This window comes from Lethenteron reissneri, chromosome 1 (genome assembly GCF_015708825.2).
Source record: "Lethenteron reissneri isolate LAM-NWPU_2019-01 chromosome 1, ASM1570882v1, whole genome shotgun sequence".
NCBI lineage: Eukaryota > Metazoa > Chordata > Hyperoartia > Petromyzontiformes > Petromyzontidae > Lethenteron > Lethenteron reissneri.
Window position 1 is genome coordinate 5,406,861 of NC_083779.1, and position 25,289 is coordinate 5,432,149.

The 25,289-nt window shown below is 54.4% G+C and overlaps 1 protein-coding gene across 1 annotated transcript in view; it reads left to right on the forward strand.

Moving 5' to 3' along the window:
• The window catches only part of ASH1L (ASH1 like histone lysine methyltransferase), a 95,153-nt gene that overhangs the window by 28,645 nt on the left and 41,219 nt on the right, over positions 1-25,289 (forward strand). The window contains 3 exon segments of the mRNA XM_061551177.1: positions 11,904-12,038; positions 12,040-15,978; positions 16,357-16,549. Of these exon segments, the coding sequence (XP_061407161.1) occupies positions 11,904-12,038; positions 12,040-15,978; positions 16,357-16,549 (4,267 nt within the window).

Below are 25,289 nucleotides of genomic sequence, written 5' to 3' on the forward strand. Positions count from 1 at the left end.
TCATCGGAGCCCAATTCTTTCATTCAAGTTCCTTTTGCATCTCCCCTCCCCCGACTTGAAACGAGTCGGCCGTAGCGAAGTTCGTTCAAGACAACGTGAAGGGCCGTTTCATCCAGCAGCGGATTGACAGAAGGGGCGTTACTGCTATTGCCACGACGACTGTTCATGCGACGGTGGCGGCGACGATGACAACACAATATCGAAGGCCAAAATCCCTCTCGCTGCACACGTGGGCGGGGGACGTTTGCCGCTCGCCGCTCTCCCCGGCTCGTTTGCCGACTGACGGTAATAGCGGATGTAATTGAAAGGCGAGCCCCCCCCTCCCCGGCAAGCCCCCTGCAGCGCCCGCCGTTTTGTCTAATCAGTGTCTCGCTTGTCTCGGGCAGGAAGGCGTCGGGCACTCAATAGCTCCTCGGAGGGTATGGAATGGTATTCTTAGGTTTTTTTCGGTAAAGTCACGTAGGTAAAAAAATTAAATTAATAAAAGTAAAATAAAAATCACGACGTCTCGGAGGCAACACAAGCTTCCGTCTTCAGGTGGAACCGTCACAGCACGACTGCTGCATCAAGTAAGAGAGAAAAAAAGCTAAAAATATGAATCCTTGTAGTCACGAAAGCTTCAAATCTGGTATGGAACGGCTATCGGCGACGGCCGGCCGACTGGCCGGCCCCATGAGCCCGCACGAGGTCACGCATGTCACAGAGGCACGAGGAGAGGGGTTTTTCACGGTCGTGCTGCGTGTAGCTTTCTCAATGCGTTCTCCCTCTTCGTCCCTAATACTGGTGGCGGCCGGTCCAAACGTTTGGACCGGCGGCCACCAGTATAGAGACTTGAGAATCAAGTTTTTTTACCGAGGTGCAAAACCTCGCCTTTTTGAGTTGCTTGCACCACGCGTTGTTCGGCACGGTGTCCGACGTTTTAGCCTGCATGCGATGGTGGGAGCTTTTTCAGTTGGGTTCCTGAAGACGGTGAGGATGAATGGTCGACGTGTGTTTCGCTCCACGCGCGCGCGTGTGCCTGACAAGACGCGCAGGACAACCCTGAAAGAACATCGGAGGGCACGGGGGTCTCGTTGCCTTCTTCCGCCATCATCCGTGGTGTGGTAATAAAAAGTAGTCTTTTTTTTTTTGGACATCCTCATTGCTCGATGTCGCTGCTGGATGAAGTCTTCCCCGTGCTGTGGTCATGGGGGCTGTTTGTCTGTGCTTGAACAAAGTGGGTTGGTGGGAGCCCAGGAATGGTTGAGATATCGCGCGCCACTGATGTTGGCCGTGGCCGGGAATGGAACTCGAGTCCCCGGGTTCATATCGCGGCGCGAAAACCACCACACCACCACTCCAGCACGGTTATTTTATGACATCGGCGAGAATGTGCCTTTTGGGTGCCTCAGGCTTTGGACTCGAACAAAAAACCAGACCAAGGAATCCTGTGACCAGTCTTATGTTTCCGTGTCGGTGTGCCCAAGGCTCCGATAGCCAGACTCGCACACGGAGGGAGGTTTGTAGTTGTTTCCTCCAGACTAAACGGGAGTTTCCAATTGATGGACTGCCTTGCCAGCATGTTTTTTTTCCCTCCTTATCTCTTGGAGCCACCAGCACTGGGTGGTATTTTTTTCTTTAAGTGGAGTGAGTGCACTGGTCATGTGCCCCAGCCCGCTTGGTCAGGCCTCACTGCATCAGGAGTCGTTATCTCGCGCACACCTTTTCCCGCGTTGTCGTTCTTTCCGGACCCAACTGGCTCGGACCCCCATTCCAAAGCGGCGATCGCATTAAGCCGCCCTCCCGTTCGCCTCTTCCCCCGCCAAGGCAGCCAAGTTGTGATCGTCACAGCAACAATAAAAAAAAAGATCACGGAAAGGATTTACTTGTGATTTTAATATCCCGAGCAGTGATCCACCTCCGGTTAGCGCGGTTGACTATGTACGGTGCGTAAGAAGTTCTACGTTCTTACTGCCCATAGACTGACACTACTCAGACTCAACACTTCCCATAGAAGGGAAATAATAAAATAATAAAAATATAAAACAATAAAAATTCTCACGACGTTTCGACTTCAACACAAGCAATCGTCATCAGGTGTGAAATCCACAGAAAGAATTTGTTTTTTCTACGATCTCGTTTGCGGGACTTTACCGAAAGAACCAAGAATATGAATCCATGCAGTCACGAAAGCTTTAAATCAAAACTTCCCATAGACTCAACACTGCACCCCCGATGAGCACGGTTGGCTACGTACGGTTCGAAAGAAGTTCAACATACGTACAAAAACTTCACTGCCAGACTGCTCATACACACTCCCGCAAACGAGATTGTATCGTCCCAATACTCAGATCCCTCCACTGGCTCCTCTATCAATGACCGGTTCGACTGCAAGGTCACCCTCGGCATCTTTCATTGGGACTCGCCCCCTGCCTGTATCTCCCTCCTGTAATTCCGTTCAGCACTCCTGCAGATGTTCTCCTCTGCGGAAACCAATGCCATTGTCCATAATATCGTTTTTTTCGCGTAAATATAAATGTGTCGTTAAACCCGCCAACACCCGACACAGCCAATTAGTAAGGTTTTAAGGTTTGTCACATAAACGGAACGTGCGAATTTGTTACTAGTACAGTATATCGGTGTGTTGGAGAGCAAATCCACAACGTTTACAATCTTGAGTACGACGTTTCGCCAGTTATTACAACTAGCTTCATCAGGCAACGGCCAGATTTGTGGAGAAATCCTCCTGTTTCGTTCCTGAAAAAGAAGGATAGATGTGATGATGTCACTTGTGAGCCCTTCACGTGCGAAGGGGGGGGGATTAATGAATACATATAAATTACAATGTTGTAGATTTGCTCTCTAACACACCGGGTGTGCTGTACTAGTAACAACTTGGCATGTTCTGTTTACGTAACTGGCTGTGTCGGGTGGTGGCGGGTTTAACACACTTATATTAACGAGATCTAACCCAAATAAAACCTATATTATGGATAATATTGGTCACGAAAGCTTTTACGTGTGAAACCAATGCCCTTGTGTTGAAGCTCCAAGTTCAACTTTCTCTTGGTGGGAGGTCGCTCCCCTTCCTCTGCTGCCTTCATAGTCTCGAACTCGGCAAGTGGCAGACCATCCTCTTCTCCTCCGCCTACGACTCGCTGCCTCTTCTCTTTTTTTAAATATTATTTGTGATGCGTACATCCTGCTGGTTTGCACAGCGTTGCGAGACACAACTGTGTACAGACGCTCTCCGATTCCGGTGCCTTCTGCTGTGTTTTTGTCACAATCTGGGTGGCATCCTAAGCAGCACGGATCTCGACCAGCAACAAATATGAACAGCGCATCTGACCGAACAAATCTCACCGTCGGAATAAAAATGAACCCAATCGGTTTTTGCCTTTTCGATTGCAACGCAAAACGTGTTTTTGGAATTGGACCCTTTCGCAGCGTTTGGGCGTTTCATCTCGCACATTAGGGCATCTCGTTTGCGAGCGCTCGAGCCGCGCGGGTTGATTGATCGAGTGTCCTTTGTTTAACCCGGTGAGAGCCCATTGAGATTCATTTATCTACTTTTTTTCTTCTCGCCGCAAGAGACGACGGGCGGTGTGGGGGTGGGGGGGGGCAAGCGTGTTCAGGGCCGAGGTCCCCACACGCCGGCGAGACGTGCCCAGGCAGCTGCTTCAAGAGGGCTTCCTGTTTGCGCCGCAGACGCCACCGCCGCCGCCGCCGCGCTCGTACGAGCGGGAGGCGATCGGACACCGCCGGCTCCCCGTCGTGCCGTTTGCAGCGTTTTGTGTGTGTGCGCACGCGGGCGCCTGCGCGGCGGTCGTCCGTTTGCGGGATCCCCTGCGGGGAAAATGGGCCGATAGCGGCTTCACGCCGGGTGGGGTTGGGGGGGGGGAGGTGGTGGTGGGTAAATCTGTGTCTGGCTTAGGGCAACTTGATACGGTGAGTGGCTTGCTGCGGTTTGGTTGGCCGTCCCGAGTAAATTCGTTTTTATTTGAATTGGTTCCTCTGTCGAGCGACTCGGGTTTTTGGTCGGACGTAGGGTTCGGTGGCCCCACTCGGCAATGCGTCGATTCCACCGCTCGAGTTTACGTCGCTCGAAACGGACGATGGGCCGGTGGGCGAGACGAAGGGAGTGGCACCCGAAGAGGTCACACAATCCTGGAGATGGAGTGATGAAATCGGCTCGTGCGCGTGATGTATTGTTGCATCGCAATACCGTGAAAAATGGTGACGGCCGGGGGGGGGGGGGGTGGGGGGAGGCCTTCAACCAAAAGAAGAAGATTGATCGTGGCTGACAATGACATGAAAATTAATATATGGGCGAGTGTAACATGGGAAAGTGCGCAAGAAAGCTGCACAGATAATGAAGAACAAACAAGTGACGATACAAACGATACAAAAGTGAATAAATGAGGCGTAGAATCATTTTTCCTAGAGTTGAAGGGAAACTGGGAATTGTGACAATGTACCAGAGGTGTGGACTCGAGTCATGTGACTTGGACTCGAGTCAGACTCGAGTCATGAATTTGATGACTTCAGACTCGACTTGGACTTGCATAACAATGACTTTGTCCCACCTCTGAGGTGTGGACTCGAGTCATGTGACTTGGACTCGAGTCAGACTCGAGTCATGAATTTGATGACTTCAGACTCGACTTGGACTTGCATAACAATGACTTTGTCCCACCTCTGCAATGTACCGTTGAATCGATGCGCGGGGAGGCGAGTTGAATTGTTACATGCGCGTGCTCTAAACCGAGTTGCTTTGCGCGGGGGTCAATAGGTCGAACGGACTGCCCTGGTGGGTGGGGGAATTCGTGTGGTGTGGGAGCCGGGAGGGGGGGGGTCGAGGGTTTCCCAAGCCCTGCTTCCGCCCCCCTCCGCGCCTCCGAGTTCATCGCTCTCAGACACTGTTCACGGCGGGACAGACTCTCTCTCGGTTTGATACGTAGGCTTTCGCGACTAATATCATCCGTAGCACAGGTTTTTTTTGGGTTTGATGGCGTAAATATATAAATGTGTCATTAAACCCACCACCACCCAACACAGCCGGGTGGTGTCATCAGGCTATCACCTGATGAAGCTGGTTGTAATTACTGGCGAAGCGTCGTACTCGGATTGTAAATGTTGTGGCTTGGCTCTCCAACACACCGGTTAGTGCTGTACTAGTACAGTACACTATACACTACACTATATACTACACTATACACTAGTGCTGTACTAGTATACTACACTATACACTGCACACAATACACTATACACTAGTGCTGTACTATTACACTACACTATATACTACACTATACACTAGTGCTGTACTAGTATACTACACTATACACTACTATACACTATATACACTAGTGCTGTACTAGTGACGAATTGGCACGTTCTGTTTACGTGACAACCCTTACTAGTTGGGTGGCGGGTTTAACGACACTTTTGTATATTTATGCGATCTAACCCAAAATAACCTGTATTATGGAGACTCTCTCCTCCACCAAGCTTCTAAGTGTCCCCTAAACAGTGTACAGTTTCAAGTGTGTGCATTGTTTCTCAGAACACATCTGATTCACTGGCAGTGCTTGGACATTCACTTTGGTTGCCAATGATGCTGCCGGAAGCCAGGCGGTCGTGTCTTCCTTTCACCGCACTCTTTATTCACGCCGTGGTCACCGACATGCTCCGACTGTACAACTGACCTTCCTCCTGTGCCATGAGCTGCCAACCCCGGGCGTACAAATTATTAATTTAATTATCGGTGGTGGGCCGGGGTTCCAGCCCTCCTCCCCCTACGAGCCCGGCCCACATCACGTGACCCTGCAAGCTCAGTGTTGAAACGTTCCTGAGCGGATGAAGGTCTTGGCGCAGGACAGTCCTGTGGGTAATTTGTACCGTGTAACGGTGACAAGTTCTCGTTCATAGAGCATGTGTACTCTGCTTTGTGGGTTAACGAGGACAGATTTTGAGTTGCATCTTTGCTGTGAAATTGCACCCATTGCCCAACAACGTTTTTCTGGGCGGTGTGAATGTCTCTTGCTAAGGCAGTGGTGGTGGTGGTGGTGATGCTGATGGTGGCCAGGTGTTTTTGGCTCCGTCCTCTTTCAATGCAGTCTTGTTCGCGATTTCATCACGTTTGTCATTCAGTGCATTTTTGAAAGCTCGTTGAGACAACTCGGCGTATAACTGCACGTCACGAGTACAGTGATGCGACGGGCTTTGATTATACACCCTCCCCACGGTGCCGCCTGCCTGGCGTCTCTCGCTCATTTCTATTTGCCTTCGCTTATCCACTGTGCCTCCACCCCTCTTGCCCCGCCCGCCCCCCCACCCCCCCCCGATTGGGGCATCGCTCCGATGCCTTTTACGTCGTTCTGTATGCACGTACTTAACCGTATTCGGCCCCAATAAAACGGGGCCGACCCAAGCGTGGCGTTTAATGCAGAGCAAACCTATCGGGGGTGCCAACCGCTGCACTTTGCTCTGTCGCTTTTTTTATGGCGCTCTCCCGCTCACGGCTATCAAAAAGAGAGGGGGGCGGTGGGGGGGTTTACGAGCACGAGTGGCTGTTATTACGAGAGGCTCTATTCAATCACAGTGGTGTGGCGCGTGCTCCATTGCCTAAGCCTTTTTTTTTTGCGCGCGTGCCTTTGTTAAGGTCAAAAACCAGCCTCTGCGGTGAAATTTACCCCAAGGGAATCTCTCGGTTGTCGCCCGTGCGATGCCCGCTTCCCGCGTGCCCGTCCCCCTGAACAGGAACCGTTCGTCCCAATGGATTCTTCGTCTTTGCGGCAACTATGCGGACGGCACGATCGGGATTGACGAAAAAGACGAGGGGGAAAAAAACATTCCCTCTTTACAAATCAAGCAAGCAGTTATGTCGCCACACACAAGCGCCCACTCTCGCGCAGGCCCTTCTTCCGACAGCAGAGGCGCGAGCAGCCAATTTCAAGGGCGGCGGCGGCGGGGGGGGGGGCGGGCTGCACCTTTACCTTTTCGCGAGCCGCAACCTCTAGCGGCTGCACGGCGTACGCGAACTGGTGTACGTGCGACGTGCGGTGAGCCTTAAAACAAAAAACACGGCCAATCGTCCCGCGCCGATTTTGCGAAGCGTGCGAATCGATTGGGAATTTACGAGCGGGCGGGCAGGCGGTCGGGCAAACGCGGATGGGCGCACGCGCACTGGCGCGTTGGTGAGTCCCCACCAGCAGCTGTGTCGCACGGACGGACGACGAGCGCATGCTTACGCTGGCCTTCGCCTGCTCCGCGGAGCACGTGGCCACCCTGGCCCTTGTTGAATATTTCCCGGTCGGGCTACGGCCACCCTCAAGGGGGTGGGAGGGGGGTGGGGTTTGGCCGGTCAGCGGTACCGCCTACAGATGAAAAAAACACACACTAAAAACGCAGCCGCCTGGCAGTAACAGTCAGCAGATTGTATTAAGGCAAATTAGCAACAGCAGCATATCGCGGCCATCTGTTGTTGCGGGAACAAGGCGGAGTTTTATTTATTTATTTGGTGTTTTGATTCGGCATTGAGAGTCGGTTCGACTGCGAGTGGTTGGTGGTTGGACTTTGTGTAAGGAAGCATCCCGTTCATCGGTTGCAAGCAGTTGTTGCGTTTTCTGGGTGCTGCTGCTGCACGCACTTAATGATGATCAACATTTATTTGTCCTTTTGCCTACGTTGCATGTAATGGGTTTACGTTACCCACTGCGGCCACTAGAGGCGCTACGTTCATAACGAAGTTATGGAATCGATTTGTCAGGGGTTTAATCGTGGCGTCAATTCATGACATTCGCTAGAATGAGACGTTTTGGCCTGTTCAGTTGATGAGCGTTTGGCCTGAACAACAGGTTATTTTTTTCTTATATATCGTACATTACGATGCAGCATTCTCACTGCGTTGCTCAAATCGTATCACGGGACGAGAAAACGATTCGACGGACAGCCGCGGGAGTCGCCACCCATCCTAGGTGCCCATCTACGACCGTTCAAGCCCTCGTGTTTGTCTCGTGGGCTGCACCCTCGCACCATCGCAAGTGTTTGAAGAAGTGTCCGCGACGGGTTGGGAAATGGACTCCACAGACGGCGGTGCGTCGCACGGGGGCCCCCCCCCCACGTGGGGCGGAGACTGGGGATGACTGTGGGCCCTCAGTGGGCCCACCGCGCGCTCCTCCAGGGGTGGGTGCGGCGGCACGTGATTGCCGGCTGGCGACAGACTATGTTGAGAGCGAGTGGAGTGTAACCCTGTCACCCCAGGGGCACCCACGCTCGCTCTATCTCTCTCCTTCCGCGTTGTATGTATGTTGAACTTTTTTTGCCACTGTACGTAGCCAACCGTGCTCAAAGGACAACAAACTAAACAGAAAAAGCAGTACTAAAGGGATTCGTTTCTCAATGTAAATTATTTAAAAGTACATAGCTCCAGTGGCTTCCTAATATCGGAAGGAAGAGCGTTCCAGACGGCCGCAGTAGCGAATTTGATTGCGCACAATGCAGTGATGGTTAGCCAAAAGCCGTTGCGAGGATGACCGGAGTGTGTGTGAGGTTTATGCTCCTTGACGAAATCAGCAATCCCTGCCTCCTTGGCATTTCAACATTCACCACTCTACCTCCGCCTCCCGCCCCCTGTAATGCAATGAATTGTCACGATTCCGGTGATGCGTTTCGTTTCAAGAACAGCCAATTTACTTTTCGAATATTTGGCATTATTTTGCCGTGATTAACGCTTAATTGTCACTTTTGCACAAATATTAAACTGTCGTCATGCGTACGCTTGAATCCCGCGTCTTTAACAATCTATTTAAACGATGCGTCGTACAAAATGATACAGTATTTTAATTGTGTTGCTGGGAGCCACACCCATCCTAGGTGTTCGTCTTCGAGGTTAGAGCCCTTGTACTTGTCTCGGTTGCATCTTCATTTCATCGCAAGTGTTTAAAAAAAGTGTCTGCGACGGGTTGGGAAATGGACTTCAGACGGCGGTGGGTCGCATGGGCCCCCCCCCCCTCTTCGCCCCCCCCCCCCCCAATGGGGCGCGACTGGGGGTGACTGTGGGCCCCCTTAAAGACACCACAGTTTAAATTTCGATTTAAAGCTTTCGTGACTGCAGGGATTCATCTTCTTGGTTCTTTCGGTAAAGTCACGTAGAAGAGAAATAATAAAATAATAAAAATAAAACATAAAATAATTCTGACCAGAGTGTCCGTGAAGAACAGGTCTGTCTTTCCGACAGACCTGGTCTTCACCTAAGGACGGCTGCTTGTGTTGTGGCCGAAACGTCATGAGAATTATTTTATAATGTTTTATTTTTATTATTTTATTATTTCCCTTCTACGTGACTTTACGGAAAGAACCAAGAAGATGAACACAACAGTTTGTTATTTGGACCGTGCTTCCCGCGTCCCTGTACAGCCCTGTTGTCGATCCGCTGCTGGGTGGCAGGAGGCCTCCGCACGCCGTGTGCGTCACTGCGGATTGTTTGCCCACAATCCACCACCCTAGTCAGTGGGCGTGTTAATAATACTAGATTTGAAGCTTTCGTGACTGCAAGGATTCATATTCTTGGGTTTTTTCGGTAAAAAATTCTAATTAATAAAAGTATTTTATTTTTATTTTACTTTTAATTTAAATGTTTTACCTACGTGACTTTACCGACAAAACCCAAGAATATGTGTTAATAATAGCGCCGTATATTTTTTTTGTTACATGTCGCAAAAAAAGTCCGCTTTCGACTTTATGCAAAGGGGGGGATGTCCTAATTTTTCCCACCCTGGAGAAGGGTGGGGGGGGATGGTAGCGATGATTGGGCCGATTCGATCCCTAACCAAATGGAGTTACCTCGCAGCCGTTTCCCCCCCGCCGTTCGTCGGGGCGCTCCACTCTGAATAATTGTTGCACTGCTCGTGGGACAATGTGCGGGGTCGGATCAATAGGGAATAAATAGCGAAGCGGTTTGTTTACTTGCCGAAATGAAATGGCGTTTAGCACATTGACCAATGGACGTCGCGGATCGATGCATTACGGCGGCGTTTGTTTAAACACGGCAAACCCCGAGCGATGCATTAAATGACTCGTCGATGCAGGTGATTTCATTTCAACAAGTAGGCAAACATCTCGTTTCTGTTTTATTTGCCTCCTGTATATAACATGTGCCGAGTTGAATTATATTAACCCGGCTCCTGCCCTTTCGCGAACGTGCACGGTTGTTTCTTTTCTTAAGTCAGTGACCAGCGAGCTCATTGAGCAGCACCGTCTCTCCTTGCGCCACCCTGGAGGGTGAGCTGAGACATTGTGATTGGACACAGGCTATCTGCTGCTGGATGAAGGCTTCCCCATGCCGCCGCCATTCCTAACGTTCATGCGATGCCACAATCTTAACCGGTTTCATCGCTCGTCACACCACTACCTCTGTGGATGTGGTCCCCTTATTCTCCACTCTCGTCCGTCGGCCCTCATCCCTCCCTCCGAGTCACGTGACCTGCCCTGGCGCATTTTCCTTCTCTTAACTTTGAATATAATGTGTCTGCCCTGTGTTTGTTCTCTGCAAGGTGAGCCGCCCTTTCTGTTTCTAAGTGTGATTCTGAACATGTAGCCATCCACGCGCTTCTTTGCGTCGCTTTGAAAGCTGAGACCCGAGTAAAGACATTTCACCCAAGGCAGGGGCACGGTTGATGGAATGCTCACATTCGTTCTGTGTCGAGCAGTAGCCTTTGACCGAATCACCTGGAATGTGCCCGAGCTCGTCAGATGTTGGGAGCCAGCGGGTGAGAGCTGGGATGGGTGCTTGCGCAAAATCTTCTTTTATTCAGTCGGTGTTGTGGGATATGAAGCAGAATCCATTAGTTTTTCTGGTCTCCTCCCACCTTAAACTTGTACGGTGAAGTATGGTGAAATATAGCTCACGGGTCCGCAAGATGCACGGAGGCCTTCATCCAGCAGTGGGTTTACAAAAAGGTCCCGCAACATCTACACGTACGTACAAGAGCTCCCTGTCGACACATTCCGTCATGCGCGCCGCTGTCGCGGCACGTGACCTTGTGGCTGCTCATAACGGGCGCTGGCCCCCAGCGTCATTATATATTCATTGCTGGTCTCCCTATCGGACGAATGAGTGGCAACCACACTCGGCGCTCGCTGGCCACACTCATGTTCTCACCGTGACCCGGATGCCACTGGCGCATGGTGCCGCCCGTCTCGGACCCGCCGTTGATCGGCTTCGGTCGGGAGAGGTTGCTGCCTTGGTGTCGTGTGTCTTTGTGCCTCTCTGGAGGTCTCGGTGAAACAAGGCGTGCTCGTAAACGCGTGTCGGAGGAACCATTAACTTACAGCTGCTCGGGGGCACAGGCTCACCTGTGTGTGTGGTTGTGAGTTTTTAGGGTTCTTTTCTTTGTATTTCCCATAAAAAAAATTTAGATGAAGCTGTTTTGGGGAATGACCAATTATAATGTTTTGTCTTAATATAAAGTAAAAAAAAAACTTGTTGCCAGTTTGCTTTTGTTTTGTCAAATGCTTGTGAATGGTGACTTCAGGGTGCACACCTGTGAATGACGATGTTCGAAATGAAAGTGCAAATCGATGGGGCAACACGCATCGCGAGGATGACATCTCATGACGACATCTCATGGTGTCATTCGAAAAAGCGTAGGCCGGCGTGTACCAGTATCACGGTCCAAAATTATGAGAAATTACTACATTTGGAAGCCATATAGCAACGTCCGTCCCTCTGCCGGCAGGCTAATGCTGACTTGAAGTCCGGTGCTGGGTTCACCACATGCCTCACATGGGGCCCTCTGTAGCAGGGCACCTCAAGATGTGCTGCATGGGAGGCCTGTGATAAATATTAAGTGACGATCATGATCATCATGATGATGATGAAATGATCCGGCTCTGACCCACAACCTCCCGTTTTTGTCTTCTAGGGCCGCCCCAAAGTGTTCAAGCACTGCGAGCCAGAGCTGGAGGGAGCCCACGCAACGCAGGGGGAGCCGACGTTGGACGGCACCGACGGCACCGGCGGCACCGGCTCCCCTGCCGGCGAGCTCTCGCGGGGGGCACAGGAGAGAACCGCCGGGTTCCACCGACCGTTGCTGGGGCCGGGACGACGCGCGTTTGGGGACCGACTGCCTCGGCGCGCTCGATGGAGCCGCGGCGCCGAACTGTGCACCCCAGATTCTGCCGCGGCCTGCGCTTGCCGGACGTGGACCCCGGGCAGCGACGTCGTCTTCCAGAGCGGCCGCGAGGGCCTCCGCGTGCGCCGAATTGAGCGGCGGCGGCGGCGTTCAAGCCGACCGCAGGATCGCTGCAAAGATGGAGGCGCCGGGCGAGGAAGGAGCGACTGGCGCAGAGGCCCGACCGAGGCCCGGCGAGGCCCGTGCTGTTGTGGCGAGCCGCTTCCGGAAAAGCAAAGTGGCGTACCTGTCATCGGCGTCCGAAGATAGCCAGGAGGAGGAGGAGGAGACCGCGTCTTCCGGCGTCTCGCGTGCCGCCGCTACCACCACCGCCGCCGTCGCCACATCGACGGACAAAGCGCGTAAACCTGGCGGCGCCCAGGCCCTGCCCACCGGCAAGCGGGACGTCCCGTCCGGGTGCCTCGGCGGCCCCGCGGAGGAGCGGTGCGGCGGGCTGCCGGCGAGGCCCACCACGGCCGACGGTGCCGCGTCGGCGCTTCGCCACACGGAGGACTTGGCCGCGGCGCTGCAGCCCGCGCTGCAGAGTTGCGACGGCCGCAAGGACGGCGAGCCGCGCGTGCCGAGCCTGCCGCCGGAGCCCCGGGAGCACCGCGGGTCGAGGCACGGCTCTCCCGAGCCTCCCCGGCTCGTGCGGGAGGGCTCCTTCGAGGACGGCAAAGCGGAGGTTTTGGCCGACGCGCCCGGCTGCGACGCGGGGCCGCGGCGGACCGGCGACGTTTGCGCAAAGGCCTCGGCGAGGACGAAAAACGTGAAGAGGAAGGCGGTGCACGGCCACAGGCCGAGTTCCATCATCGGGGGCCAGAGCCGGGCCCCGAAGATGCCGACGCTGCAGCCGGAGCTGGTGGTGCGCAGGAAGAAGGGGGGCGGCGGGCGCCAGGCAAAGGAGAAGGCGGGGGCCGAGAGGCACGAGCTGGACGCCGAGTCGTGGATGGTGTATCAGAGCCGCTCCAACAAGGGCGCCGGCCACCTCAAGAAGCTGAACAAGTTCGGGCTCCCGCTGAACAACACGGAGCAGAGGCCCGTGTCGCTCATCGCGCAGGCTGCCGTGTCGCCCAAGTTCAAGGAGTTCGGGCACCGGCCAATGCCGCCGCCCGGGATAACGGGGCGGCCGCCGCTGTCCCTGTCGCCTCCGGCTCTGCCCATGGGCGGCGGATTCCTTAAGCGGCCCGTGATGTTCGCCGCTCACGGAGCCGACGCCGCCGACGTGAACAAGCCCAAGAGGGGGCGGCCTCGGTCGAAACCCTCTCTGCAGAAGGACAAGCCGCTGATGGCGCTCGTTCCGCCGCTCGCCGCCACAGCCGCCGCCAAACCAGCAGCACCGGTGCCGCCCCCGATGAAGCGCACGATGCTCGGCATGTTCCACCAGCACGGCGGCGGCGGGGGCGGCGTCGGCTCGCTGGTCTGCCTGGACGAGAGCAGGCGGGGGAGAGGCAGGCCGAGGAAAATGGAGATGGGCATGGGTGGCATCATGCGTCCGTCACCTATGCTCTCCGCGGTTCGCGTGGGCGGCCATCTCGGTACCGCCGTCTTCGGGCGCCAGGAGCTGAAGGAGGGCGGCGCAGCGGCCGGCATCGACGGCGCCGGCGGCGGCCTCGAGATGGACGGCAAACGGTTTAAACGGTACAAGGATGACAACGACGCCTCGCCCACAGACGTCGCGCACCACGCAGAGCTGCAGGCCAAGAAGGACCGGCCAATGGTCGGCAAGGTACTGGACAAAAAATTGATCAAGAAGATCAACAAGATGAGGACACTGAAGCGAAAGAAGATCCTGAAGCAGATTTTGACGCCGGGAAACGCGATTCGGGAAAAGCCTCAACCGAGGGTGGCTGGGCCCGTTTCCACCATCGCAGCGGCGCTCGGCTCTCGGCTCAAGCAGCAGATCAACGTGAGCAAGCGTGGCACGATATACATCGGCAAGAAGAGAGGCCGCAAGCCCAAGGCCACGTCCGATGGCTGCCCAGTCTCCGGTCGGGGTAGCGCCCTCTTCGGCAGCGGCAGTGATTATGGCTCCAGTTTCAACCCGCTGAGGAGCCAGCAGCAGCACCTGCAACATCAGCATCTGCAGCACCAGCAGCATCAGCAGCACCTGCAGCACCTTCAGCACCTGCAGCACCTGCAGCACCAGCAGCACCTGCAGCACCACCAGCAGCAGCACCAGCAGCAGCACCAGCAGCACCGCGCCGGCGCACTGTCGCCGGCTGTGTCGCATCCGGGGCCTTCTTCGACACCGCAGCCGTCGCCCGCGCGCACGCACTTCTCCAGCTTTAGCGGCAACCAGAGCCCGCCGAGCAGCGACGCCGGCAGCTTTGTGGAGCCCACGCTGGCGCCGCCGCCCACTCCCCTGCAGCGCCGCTTCGTTCCCACGAAGGCGGCGCGCAAGTCCGTGCGGCCGCCCTCGCCGCCCAACTCTCCGTGCTGCCGCGCGCTCCCGGACGCCGCGATGATCCTGAAGGAGGCGACGCCGTCTCCCGCCAGCGAGTCGCACAGCGACGAGACGGTGCCCAGCGACAGCGGCATCGGCACCGACAACAACAGCACATCGGACCGCGGCGAGAAGGCCTGCGAGGGGCTGCGGCGCCGGCGGCAGCATTTCACGGGCGACGCGGCCTCGGCGGACGACATCTCCGCTTCGGCCGTGGCGGCGGCTGCCGAGCAGCAGGCGCTGAAAGCGTGCGCCGGCATCGCGGGGGCCGGTGCCGCCGGCGCCGGCGGCCCGGGTGTCATGGGCCCCGGGAAAGAGAAGAAGGCGCACCGGGGCAAGCGGCGGCACCGCGGCCTCATGGGCGACCTGCTGCTGTACGAGAAGCTGAAGAAGCAGAAGCGCAAGCGCAAGAAGAAATACCTGCAGATGCACGCGGCGCGGCAGGACCCGGGGTACCTGTCGGCGCTGGAGGACACCGTGCGCTGCCTGGCAGAGCTGCGCCTCACGCAGCGCGGGCCTCGCTACATCCCGCGCGACGTGCTGCCCTCCATCTTCCGCGTCAACTTCAGCCACTTTTACGCGCTGGCGCCGCCCTTCGCCTTCGACCCGTTGCACTACATCAGGCGGGCGCCGCCCGACCCGCGCGCCCTGGGCATGCGGCGGCGCGGGAGGCCCCCGAAGCCGTCCGACGGCTGCTCGCAATCGCCCGACGCGGTGGCGCCGCCTCCGCCCTTCCTGCCCGGCGTGGGCTACCCGCTGGCGACGGGTCGCTACTTCGACTCGTTCGGCCTGCCTTACATTTCGTCGCCGCCGCCTCCGCCTCCCCCCGTCACGACGAGCAGCCTGAGCCTGGGCTACTACGGGCAGTACCCGCCGCCCCTCTACCCGCCGCCCCCCATGCCGCCGCCGCCACCCGGGGCTCTGGCCAGTCGCCTGAGCCCGTTCGACTTCCGACTGGGGGCTCCGCTGGCGCTGCTCAACGGGCCGCCGCCGCCGCTGCCGCCGCCGCCGGCGTGCTACCGCAGCAAGAGGGCACGGCCGGTGAGCGGGCGGCACGGGAGCAAGCTACGGCGGCGCGAGCGCGAGGCCTCCGAGCACAGCTCTCCGGACACGTCGCCCGGTCCCCGCGCGCAGTTCCACGTGCAAGACGGGCGCTTCTCGGACGATGAGGATGAGGAGGAGGATGAGGAGGAGGAGGAGGAGGAAGAAGAGGAGGAGGATGAGGAGGAGGAAGAAGAGGAAGAAGAGGAAGAGGAGGAGGATGACGAGGAGGAGGATGACGAGGAGGAGGAGGAAGAGGAGGATGAGGGGAGGAGTGAGCATCGTGGACGGGAGGGAAGGGTGATGGCTGGGCGCTTGGCGTCTGTTTCTCGGTTGCAGGTGCGTCCTAGTGATGATCGTGCGGTCGAGGGAATTGTCTCTTGAGCTCCCGAGTTAATTCTTTAACTTTGTAACCCATCAGTGGCCAAACATACTGAGCTGAATAGCTCTCCGATTGTGCTCTTGGGTTGTTACCGCACGTCTCGCTCCACTTGCTGGGAACTTCTTCTTTAGGGACAATTCATAAAGGAGCTCCCAGCACGTGGAGTGAAACGTCGGACATCGTTGCCAAACAACAATTAAAGCCGAAAACACAAATCCGGGTTCTGTAGCACGACCGCGAAAACGGCAAAAGTACAATTCTCATCGTTTATTACTCTAATGACATCCACAGTGATCGCTGAGCTCCAGAACATCCGCTTGTTACTTCTCTTGCAGCCAAGACCGTACGACGCCATCAACGAGTCGATTGACGCGTGCGTGCGGAGGTACTCGCAGCCCGGCTCCGCCAACGCCTTCCCGTGGCGGTCGCGCGACTGCGTCAGCGGTGGCGCCGGCTACCGCCGAGGCTCGCTCGACGAGAGGGCCCGGGGCCGCCCGCCTGCCGACATGACATCCCCGACCTTCATGGGTGAGTCGCGTAGTGGCGTCGGCTCTCTGTCTCTGTCGACGTCCGGCGCCTTCCGCTTTTGAGGGGGTTGGCGCGGGCCCGTGGCGCTGTGGTGGCGAGATGTTAACTGCCAAGCCTGGTATACAGGAGGTCGTGGGTTTGATACGGACCGTGACATCTGTCTCTCACCGTAATCACGTATATTTTTCTCCGGGTCCTCTTGATTAATCTCTCCACATTTAGAGTCAACATGCGTTTCGAGTATTTTGCTGCTATAAATTTCCACATGATGATGAGCTGCTTCGTTGGGCTATCATTTGTGGCCAGGTGGGGCCTTACCTTGTAAAATAAAAATAGTTTAGTTTTAGTCGATCCTCCTCTTCCCCCTGACGCCCCGTCGGACACGACCACCTGCCAACGCCACTCGTCGATCTAATTTACGATTTGACCTCCCGGCGATTCGGTGATTCGTCACGAATCCGATGGTCGCGATTCCATTTAAAAGCTACCCAATGTGGTATCGACTGCAAACTTGGTATACTTATGTCATATTGATGACAATACCATATTCTAGCATAAAAAAAGTGTTAAACTATATTTTTACACGCTTTCTCTGCACTCTGTTGTTGTTGTATCCTCAAATCTTGTATCTCAATTTTAACCCACTTTCCAATGTGGTATCGACTGCAAACTTGGTATACTTATGTCATACTGATGACAATACTATATTCTATCATAAAAATATATAAAAGTATTTTTAAACATTCATTTTTATATTTTATGTTTCGGCTTGGGTCTAATTGTCCACTCTCAACTGACGTTGGCTGTAAATCACGACGGTCCCTTACGTTATGGCAAGCTTCGGGGCCACTTCCTGGAGTCGTGGAGTTCTGCCATTACTCGTACGCTACATTTCATTAAAGTGTCTTTTTAAAAAAGTATTTTAAAATATTACTTATTTTTCAACCACAACCAGAGGCAGCTGGATATGTTATCTCTACCCTGATCCAACCCCGACCCCCCTTCCTCCCTCCCCTGTATAATACTGTCAGTTGCTTTTAGTTGCGAGGCCCTCGGGAAGGTATTATAATTTGAAACCCAAGTAAGGAGGTGCCTTCCATCACACGCGTTTATTCGACAGTCGATTTTTCGGGTTTTTTTCGGTCACCCCTGTTGGGGTACTTCCTCGTTCGAACTCCGTCCCGGCACATCTACTCTGCCAGGGTACCTTGAACCCAAACAACATTTCCGTCACGCGGCAATCCCGTCCCGCGTGAAAGGTGCCGAGGCCCACATGAGCTTCACTGCAAAGCCTCCCTCGCCGGAAGTGCACTACTCTCCTACATTGCGCAGGGTGGTATGACCGCAGGCTTGCGGTTGGCGACCCTTGAAAAGAAAGCACTCCAAGCTGCCCTAAAATATATTGCACACGTCATTGATGCTTGAGCTTTTTTTCGTGTTTTATTTTCTTCCACCCTTCCCCCCCACAGCATTTAACTATCTTAAGGTTTGCACACCTACAACTAGATCGCTATAGGAATGCGCCCGATCTCGTCTGATCACGGAAGCTAAAAAAGCAGGGCTGAGTCCCAGTGAGTGCTCCACTGGGCAACCGCCGCACATACAAAAACAGGTGTTATAGGCTACTGCCGCTTTGTTGTCGGCAGTACAGGGCAGTGCAAGGCGGTCCATTGCTGTACTGTACTTCCATGCTCCCTCCCTTCACCAACGCACCTCCACTGACCACCGCGGTAAAGTTGTGCTCAACCTCCCGTGACTTGACGACGCCATGGGAAGGCCCCTCGTCCAACAGTCGATTTGGCAAAGGACTGCACGCGCACGCATTGGTAATTCGTTTTCCGTAGGACACAACGGTGAACTTTGAACGTTCATCTCGGCGATACGTTCACAGCGTCCGCTACACTTGGGGCTGAGATTAAACATTCCTCGGTAATAATCCCCCCGTTGGAAGCAAGGGGCCAGGAAGGTGACGCACCTTTAAGGCCCCCCAGGCTTTTTGCTTCAGGTGTCAAGGTTACTTCACTCTACCCCCCCCCCCCCCCCCCCCACATTGGCCTCCACCACCCAACCCTCTCCCCTCCACACCAACACAAAGATCGTCCTTGGTGTGACACGCACTGACTGTTGGGGCGAGAAGCTCTGTTCGCGATCGCTTACGGGGCTGCAACAGCACACGAGGGGATGGTGTGGCCAGTGCCAAATGATGCTGTTTGCATACTGCAACAGCCGCCATTTTCGGGCTGAGTCGATCTAGGGGAAGGCCAGATACCCACCTCTAATGTTGACCATTTAACGCAAGTTGAACTGAGGTTGCCGGCTTCTTAGCACCGTGCGCTGAGCGCTGCACTACCGCTCCCCCCTCACCCCGCCCGCACACATCACCCCACATGCCAATTCCCACACATGCCTCAAAGGTGTGGACAAGGAAGGGCGATTAATGGAACATTCTTGAGCTGCCCAAGGAGACGAGGTGCTCTTAGGTGGGGGGGTGAGGGCGGGGTGCCGGGGTAAATTGGAGCCTAATCTCGCTTGGAATGTGGCCATAGCAGCGCTTGTCCAAACCTGCAAGTGGCCATCAGCACTTAGGGTGATGAAATCGGACATCGGTTTGTCAAAAATCTTTTTCAGAATCGATCATCGGCCTCAAAGGTCCATGGATTTGATCGTCAAATCGGGTTCAGCATTCGTAACGATCAACCGATCGGCATGCACGCACGCGCGAATGTTGAAACCGCGTGGCGCGTTTCAACATGATTGGGTCAAGCGGTTGCCTTCGTGCAGGGGGCACCAGTGGCACCGGGGTCATCTGGCACCACGTGCTACTTTTCCACAGACCAACGGTACTTTTATTTTGCGATTATTGACAAAACGTAAAACAAAAACTAGCCCCAATGAGAGCACCATCCACTCTGTCCGATGGCTCCGAGTGACTTGATTAGCAAACGATAATAGCGCCCGTTCTCCTATCAATCGACTGCTGGATGAAAGCCTCCTTATGCCATATCGGTCTTGAGGGTTGGTTAACCGTGTTTCCACACGCTCGTCTGTGCCGAGCCTTGGATTTGCGGGGTGGGGGGGGGAGATCGAAGGAGCGGTTCGCATATCACTCGCCTCTGTTAGCCGTGGCCCGCGCATCGATGATTAAGTGCAATGCTCTAACCACTGCACCGCCACTCGCACAACCCTATTATTGCAACGTTTAAAGTGCCAATTTAGATTGCGAAACGTTAAAACCTCGAGTACGTTTTGGATACGAAGGCCATTCCGCATTCCTTCGTTACGTTGTTGCAGTTAAGAGAGGCTGGTGATGGGCCGCGTGATACCATTGGGGTGCCGGTAACTACAGAGGTCAGGAAACAAACTAGACAAGACCGGTCGGTCAGTCAACGGTGGTTGTTTGTCTCACTTATCGTTTGACTCCCCCCTCCCCCCCAATTGCCGAAGCATATGTCACTAAATTTCGATTTAAAGCTTTCGTGACTGCAGGGATTCATCTTCTTGGTTCTTTCGGTAAAGTCACGTAGAAGGGAAATAATAAAATAATAAAATATTTTTTTTAAATAATTCTCACGACGTTTTGGCCACAACGCAAGCAGCCGTCCCTCAGATGAAGAACAGGTCTGTCGGTAAGACAACGTCTGAATGAAAAAAAGGGTAACCTTCAGACGCTGTCTTTCCGACAGACCTGTTCTTCACCTGAGGACGGCTGCTTGCGTGTTGTGGCCGAAACGTCGTGAGAATTATTTTATTATGTTTTATTTTTATTATTTTATTATTTCCCTTCTAAGTGACTTTTCCGAAAGAACCAAGAAGACATATGTCACTATTTCACTTTGGAGAGCATTTCCTCCCCAGCTGAGGCCACCGCACAACCCTACCCCTTCTCACCACCGCCAGATTCGCCCCCTGCCGCCCCCCCCGTGCTCGTTGTTGGCGATCAGCGAGGCCCAACCGCTCGCACCTTCCCAACCGCCGCTTCCTCCTGGGTGGCTCGCGAGGGTCACGAGGTCGCGCGCATGCGGCCGTTAACGCAGCGAGACCCTTTGAACCCGGATATCCCTGCAGCTTGCCGCCGGAAGATTTGTTGCGTCTGGGGACTCCATCCCCCCCCCTCCCCCACAGCCTTTGCTTGCTGGCCGCCATCGCAGGCCAGCCACCGCGCGAAGAGGAGACGTGCGGCTTCCAAGTGATATCAGTTCTGCGCCGTGCACCGTCACTGGAAAAATTGCACTGTCCGCCGATATAAGGGAACTCCCTTGCCTCTTGACAAGTGTCAGAGCCCCCCGGGCAGAAGCACAAGCACATCCGTGTGGTCCCATCGCCGGCCCTCGGGCCATCTGTGCGAGATCAGTCTTAATCTTCTGCCCAGAGTAGCGCAGAAATGGATTAGTCGTTTTGTTTGGGCGTTCACTTGGATGTGCGTCGAGGCCTTTGCGCCGCCTTCCCCGGTCAAGAGGAGCTGTGACCGTCCTTGATCCACGTGCGAGGACCACCTCGCACGTGTCTGCCTCGACACCTCCCTCCTGCCGGCGGTGTGCTGGCGACGATCGTCATCCACGGCGCGCGGAGCGGTTCCGTTGGGTGGCTTTTCTCGGCCGGCCATTGGGGGGCCGCCAGAGGTCGCAACCGGGTACCCGATACCCGTACCCTACCCGATACCCGGCTACCCGTACCCGGCCGGGTACGGGTACGGGTACCCATTTGCGACCCTGGTGCGGCCGGGTACGGGTAAGGAATCAAAACCCGTTTGCGACCTCGGGGGGCCGCGCAAGATTTTATAGACTTGTGCCAGGCACCGTTTTTTTTTTGCAGTCGACATTTGCTGCCGTTGGGCGGTTTCTGTCTCTCATCTTGCACGACTCCCCTTCCACTCCAGCAACCAAGGCTTTCTCTCGAATCGTCCAGGCAAAAGCTAGCTCGCTGGGAGGTCCACTCATTCTTCTCTACTGCTCTCATGGTCTGGGTTATCCTTAACCCAGACATCTGTCCTGTCGACTGCCCCCCGTTCAAGTCCAGCCTCCTGAGCTTCATTTTTGTCCTCTACCCATGGCTGACTGCCTCTCTCTTGATATATAAATAAAAGCCCACGCTTTGCGTAGAGCATGTTGAAATGCAGTCCATCTAGTCACTATAAATACCCACCTTATAGTGTGTACAAAGGGTGTGTTCTTGTAATAAAGAGGCCTGTTAAAGTGGCTTCAGCAGTCATTTCAATAGTAGTCCTGTGACATCATCTTTGCAAAACTGTTCTCCAACACAAAGTGGTGCCACTGCCCACTGTCCGAATGGAAATTTGTTATTGTTATAACGCGCTCAGACATTGTTATTCACTCATTTTCAGAGGAGGGGGCCACTTTCGCCGATAAAGCATCATCAGTGTGAGGGCCACCACACATTTGAAAACCATTGAGGTTTGACAGCACATTGATGATGGTGGTCGTTTTCACGGTTTCTATATTGTCAGGGGCCGCACTAACGGCCACCAGGGGTGTCCGCCTGTGGCACCCGCGGGCCTTGCAATGAGGAACACACCGCGCCAAGAGAACACTTTGAATGCAATTGAGCCTAAAGTAGGCGCTCGCGTAACGGCGCAAGCATCGTTTGAATGCGATGAAAAAATCGTCGTGGAAAACGTTCTTCCCCACTTTTTCTGCGGTCTAAAAAAACTCCCTGCAAGCTCTTCGGAGAAACGACGAGGCCTGCAGCAGCCGTGCTTTGTGCGTGTGCATCGTCGGCGGGCCGCTGTGCCGAAGTTGTGGCCGCCAATTAGCCGGCCGGCCGGCATGCAGTTACACCGTGCCAGGGACAAACTGCCCCCCCCCCAAACCCCCTCCTTGGCTGCTTCACCAGATTTTGGCGGTGAGCATAATCGTGATATGGTGAGCCTCTGCAAATAGAATATCCACGCGTGGGTACACCCCATTTCTTAATCCACTGCTGGATGAGGGCCCCCTCCCCATGCCATGCTAGTGCTAGTGGGGGTAACTTGACCGTGCATCATCGTGGTGGTCGGTGTGGATTGGTGAAGGCAGGCCAATGACCGGTTCAGATCAATCTCGGCACCGATGTTCGCCGTGGCTGGTAAATTGAACTCGGGATGCCGGGTTGATAGCGTGGTGCGCTAACCAACGTTCCACTATTCCCAACAATCATAGTAATTAGCAGCCAGCAGTTAAGCGGATTGTTTTAAGGTCCAATCGCAACAACAGTTCATCCATTGACCAAAGGAGCATAGAAGCACAGTACAGTGCAACAATGTGTTTTTTCCTCCACACTCACTGCTGCCCACAACATAATGCAACCTCACCGCCGCTGCCTTTGATGACCTGGCGTGCATGACGGTCGCTCTTTGTCGCATTATCCAGACTCAAAACTCCTGCTTAGCTTCTGAGATCTACAAAGGGAATAAGGGGGAGCAAGGGGAATCAACGCCGCGCGTGTGAGTCTCAATCTGGCAGAGAGAGAGAGAAAAAAAAGAATGTGTGGCATTTGGCAGATGGCATTAATGGAGGAAGGGCAGTGTTTGTTTAGAGTTTGGTTCATTGACTTTGTCCACGGGGAGAAGCAGAGAGAGAGAGGGACACAGAGAGCGAGATGAGGGCCAACCCCCCTCGGTGGACTGGACTAACCGGCAAGGCAGCATTTGTTCTTTTGTGTGGGTGGCAGCAGCAACAACACACACTCACAAAGACAAAGATCCCCCGTATAGCCTTCGGTGACTTTTGGGGCAAGTGCTGTTAGCAAGCACAGCACATTCAGGGCTGGGTGGCCATCACCACGCCCGGCCGCCTTTGTCTCCCGAGTGGTGAGGTATGCACACCACACCAAGTACTGATTTGAGGCCGAGTCGGCCTAGGGGAGGCCCAGGACTGGTTCGGATTAATCGTCACCGGTGTTGATGGCCGCGAGCGAGAATCGAACTAATCGCTGTGTTCGTAGCGCAGTGTGCTAACCGCTACACTACTGCAAACACACTACTGCACGCACACACACATGCATACACACAGTTGCATAAGCATACATAAGAAGAAGAACAACAACAGCCGCCATTCTCCTCTTAGTGGCGGCGACGTCTCCACAGCGCTTGTGCCAGGCTAGGTGCACTTTTTAGGCAATTTGAAGTGTTGAAGGCATCCCTGACAGGAGGTCACGGGACAGACCCAGGTGTTATGGGTTGACTGATTGAGATGAATGACTAACGGATGCACCTCGTCCACCGACCTGGTTAACAACGAGGGAGGGGGGGGTGATCGCCATAAATGTATAAACCATCAGAATTCTAATTCCGGTCATCCTCACAGCGGCAGTTTGTTGGCTGGCCGTCGAACAAAGACGGTCAACGCTTCGCGCGCTTTTAGATGTCCTTCTGCGGCCATCTGGTAACGCTCTTCCGATATTAGGAAGCCACTTTGCAGCTTTTAAATGATCTACATTGACAGACTAATTTCTTTAGAACTGCTTTTTGCGCGTTAGTTTGTCCTTCCCCTGCGCCTCCGATTAACACGGTTGGCTACGTACGGTGCTAAAAGGACTTGAACATATACATACATGCAGCAGTAAATATTAATGTAAACACACACATAAAACACAAGTGCCCCAGTATGGCCTACACGGTCTTAAAGTTTACGTTGTTTAATCAGGCGAGACACCTGGGTAAACTGGACCACCAAGAAGTTCCAAAGGCGTGAAACCAAAATAAAGTTAAGAGCAACGAGAGGCAACGGCTTGCAATCTCAACATAACGACAACTTTGTCACGAGAAATAGAAAGTGTTGCACGAACATAAATCGCTCGTTAAATAATAAAGTCGTCGCCATCCCCCCCCCCTCGTTGCGCAAGTCGAGGCAAGTTTTGTTGGGGAGCAGCTGTTAGAACCTGCAATGGCACAGGAGGAGGTCGTGTGACCGGTATCGCAACTAGCTGCCCTTTCTCTCCCCTATCCTGAAGCTTTCACACGGGTCGCGCAACTATTTTCCGGCTCGGTCAACCTAGAGGAGGCCCAGGACCAATGCTAAATATTATTCGCTACACCATCACTGCCCACTCATCAACAAAGACGGATCTCCCCTTTAGTGCCATTAGCACCTCCTGAAGGGCGACACGGCATACGAGGGGGTGGGTGGCGAACACCATGCCCGGCAGCCTTTGTCTCCCCATTGCTGATGTATACACACCGCAGAAGGTATTCATTGAAGGCTGAGATGACCTAGCGGAGGCCCAGGAACATTTCAAATATTTGCCACTGTTATTGGTCATGAGCGGGATATCGAAGTCGGGTCACCAGGTTCATAGAGCAGCGCGCTAAACAGTGCACCGCCACTCACCACTACAACACGCACACAACGCACTCATTACACACTCCACTAACGCATGCACACTCCCCAACACACACACAAGCATGTGCACACACACACACACGCAAGTCCTTGCACCGAATGCTGTCGAGTGTCAACACAACCAGAGCTGGTTGCTCACATCCCCCAAAACAAAGATCCCCCGTATAGCCTTAACAGACTGTTGGGGCAAGTGCTGTTAGCGAGTAACACCTGTGAAGGCCGGAACGGCACACGAGAGGATGGCCAGCTCCACGCCCGGCCGCCTTTTTCTCTCCAGTGGCGATGTTTACGCACTGCACCAGGTACTCATTTGAGGCTGAGTCGACCTCTGGGAAGTCCAGTGACAATTATCTGAACCGGTTCTGGTGTTGGCCGTGAGCGGGAATCGAAACTCGCGTCGCCGG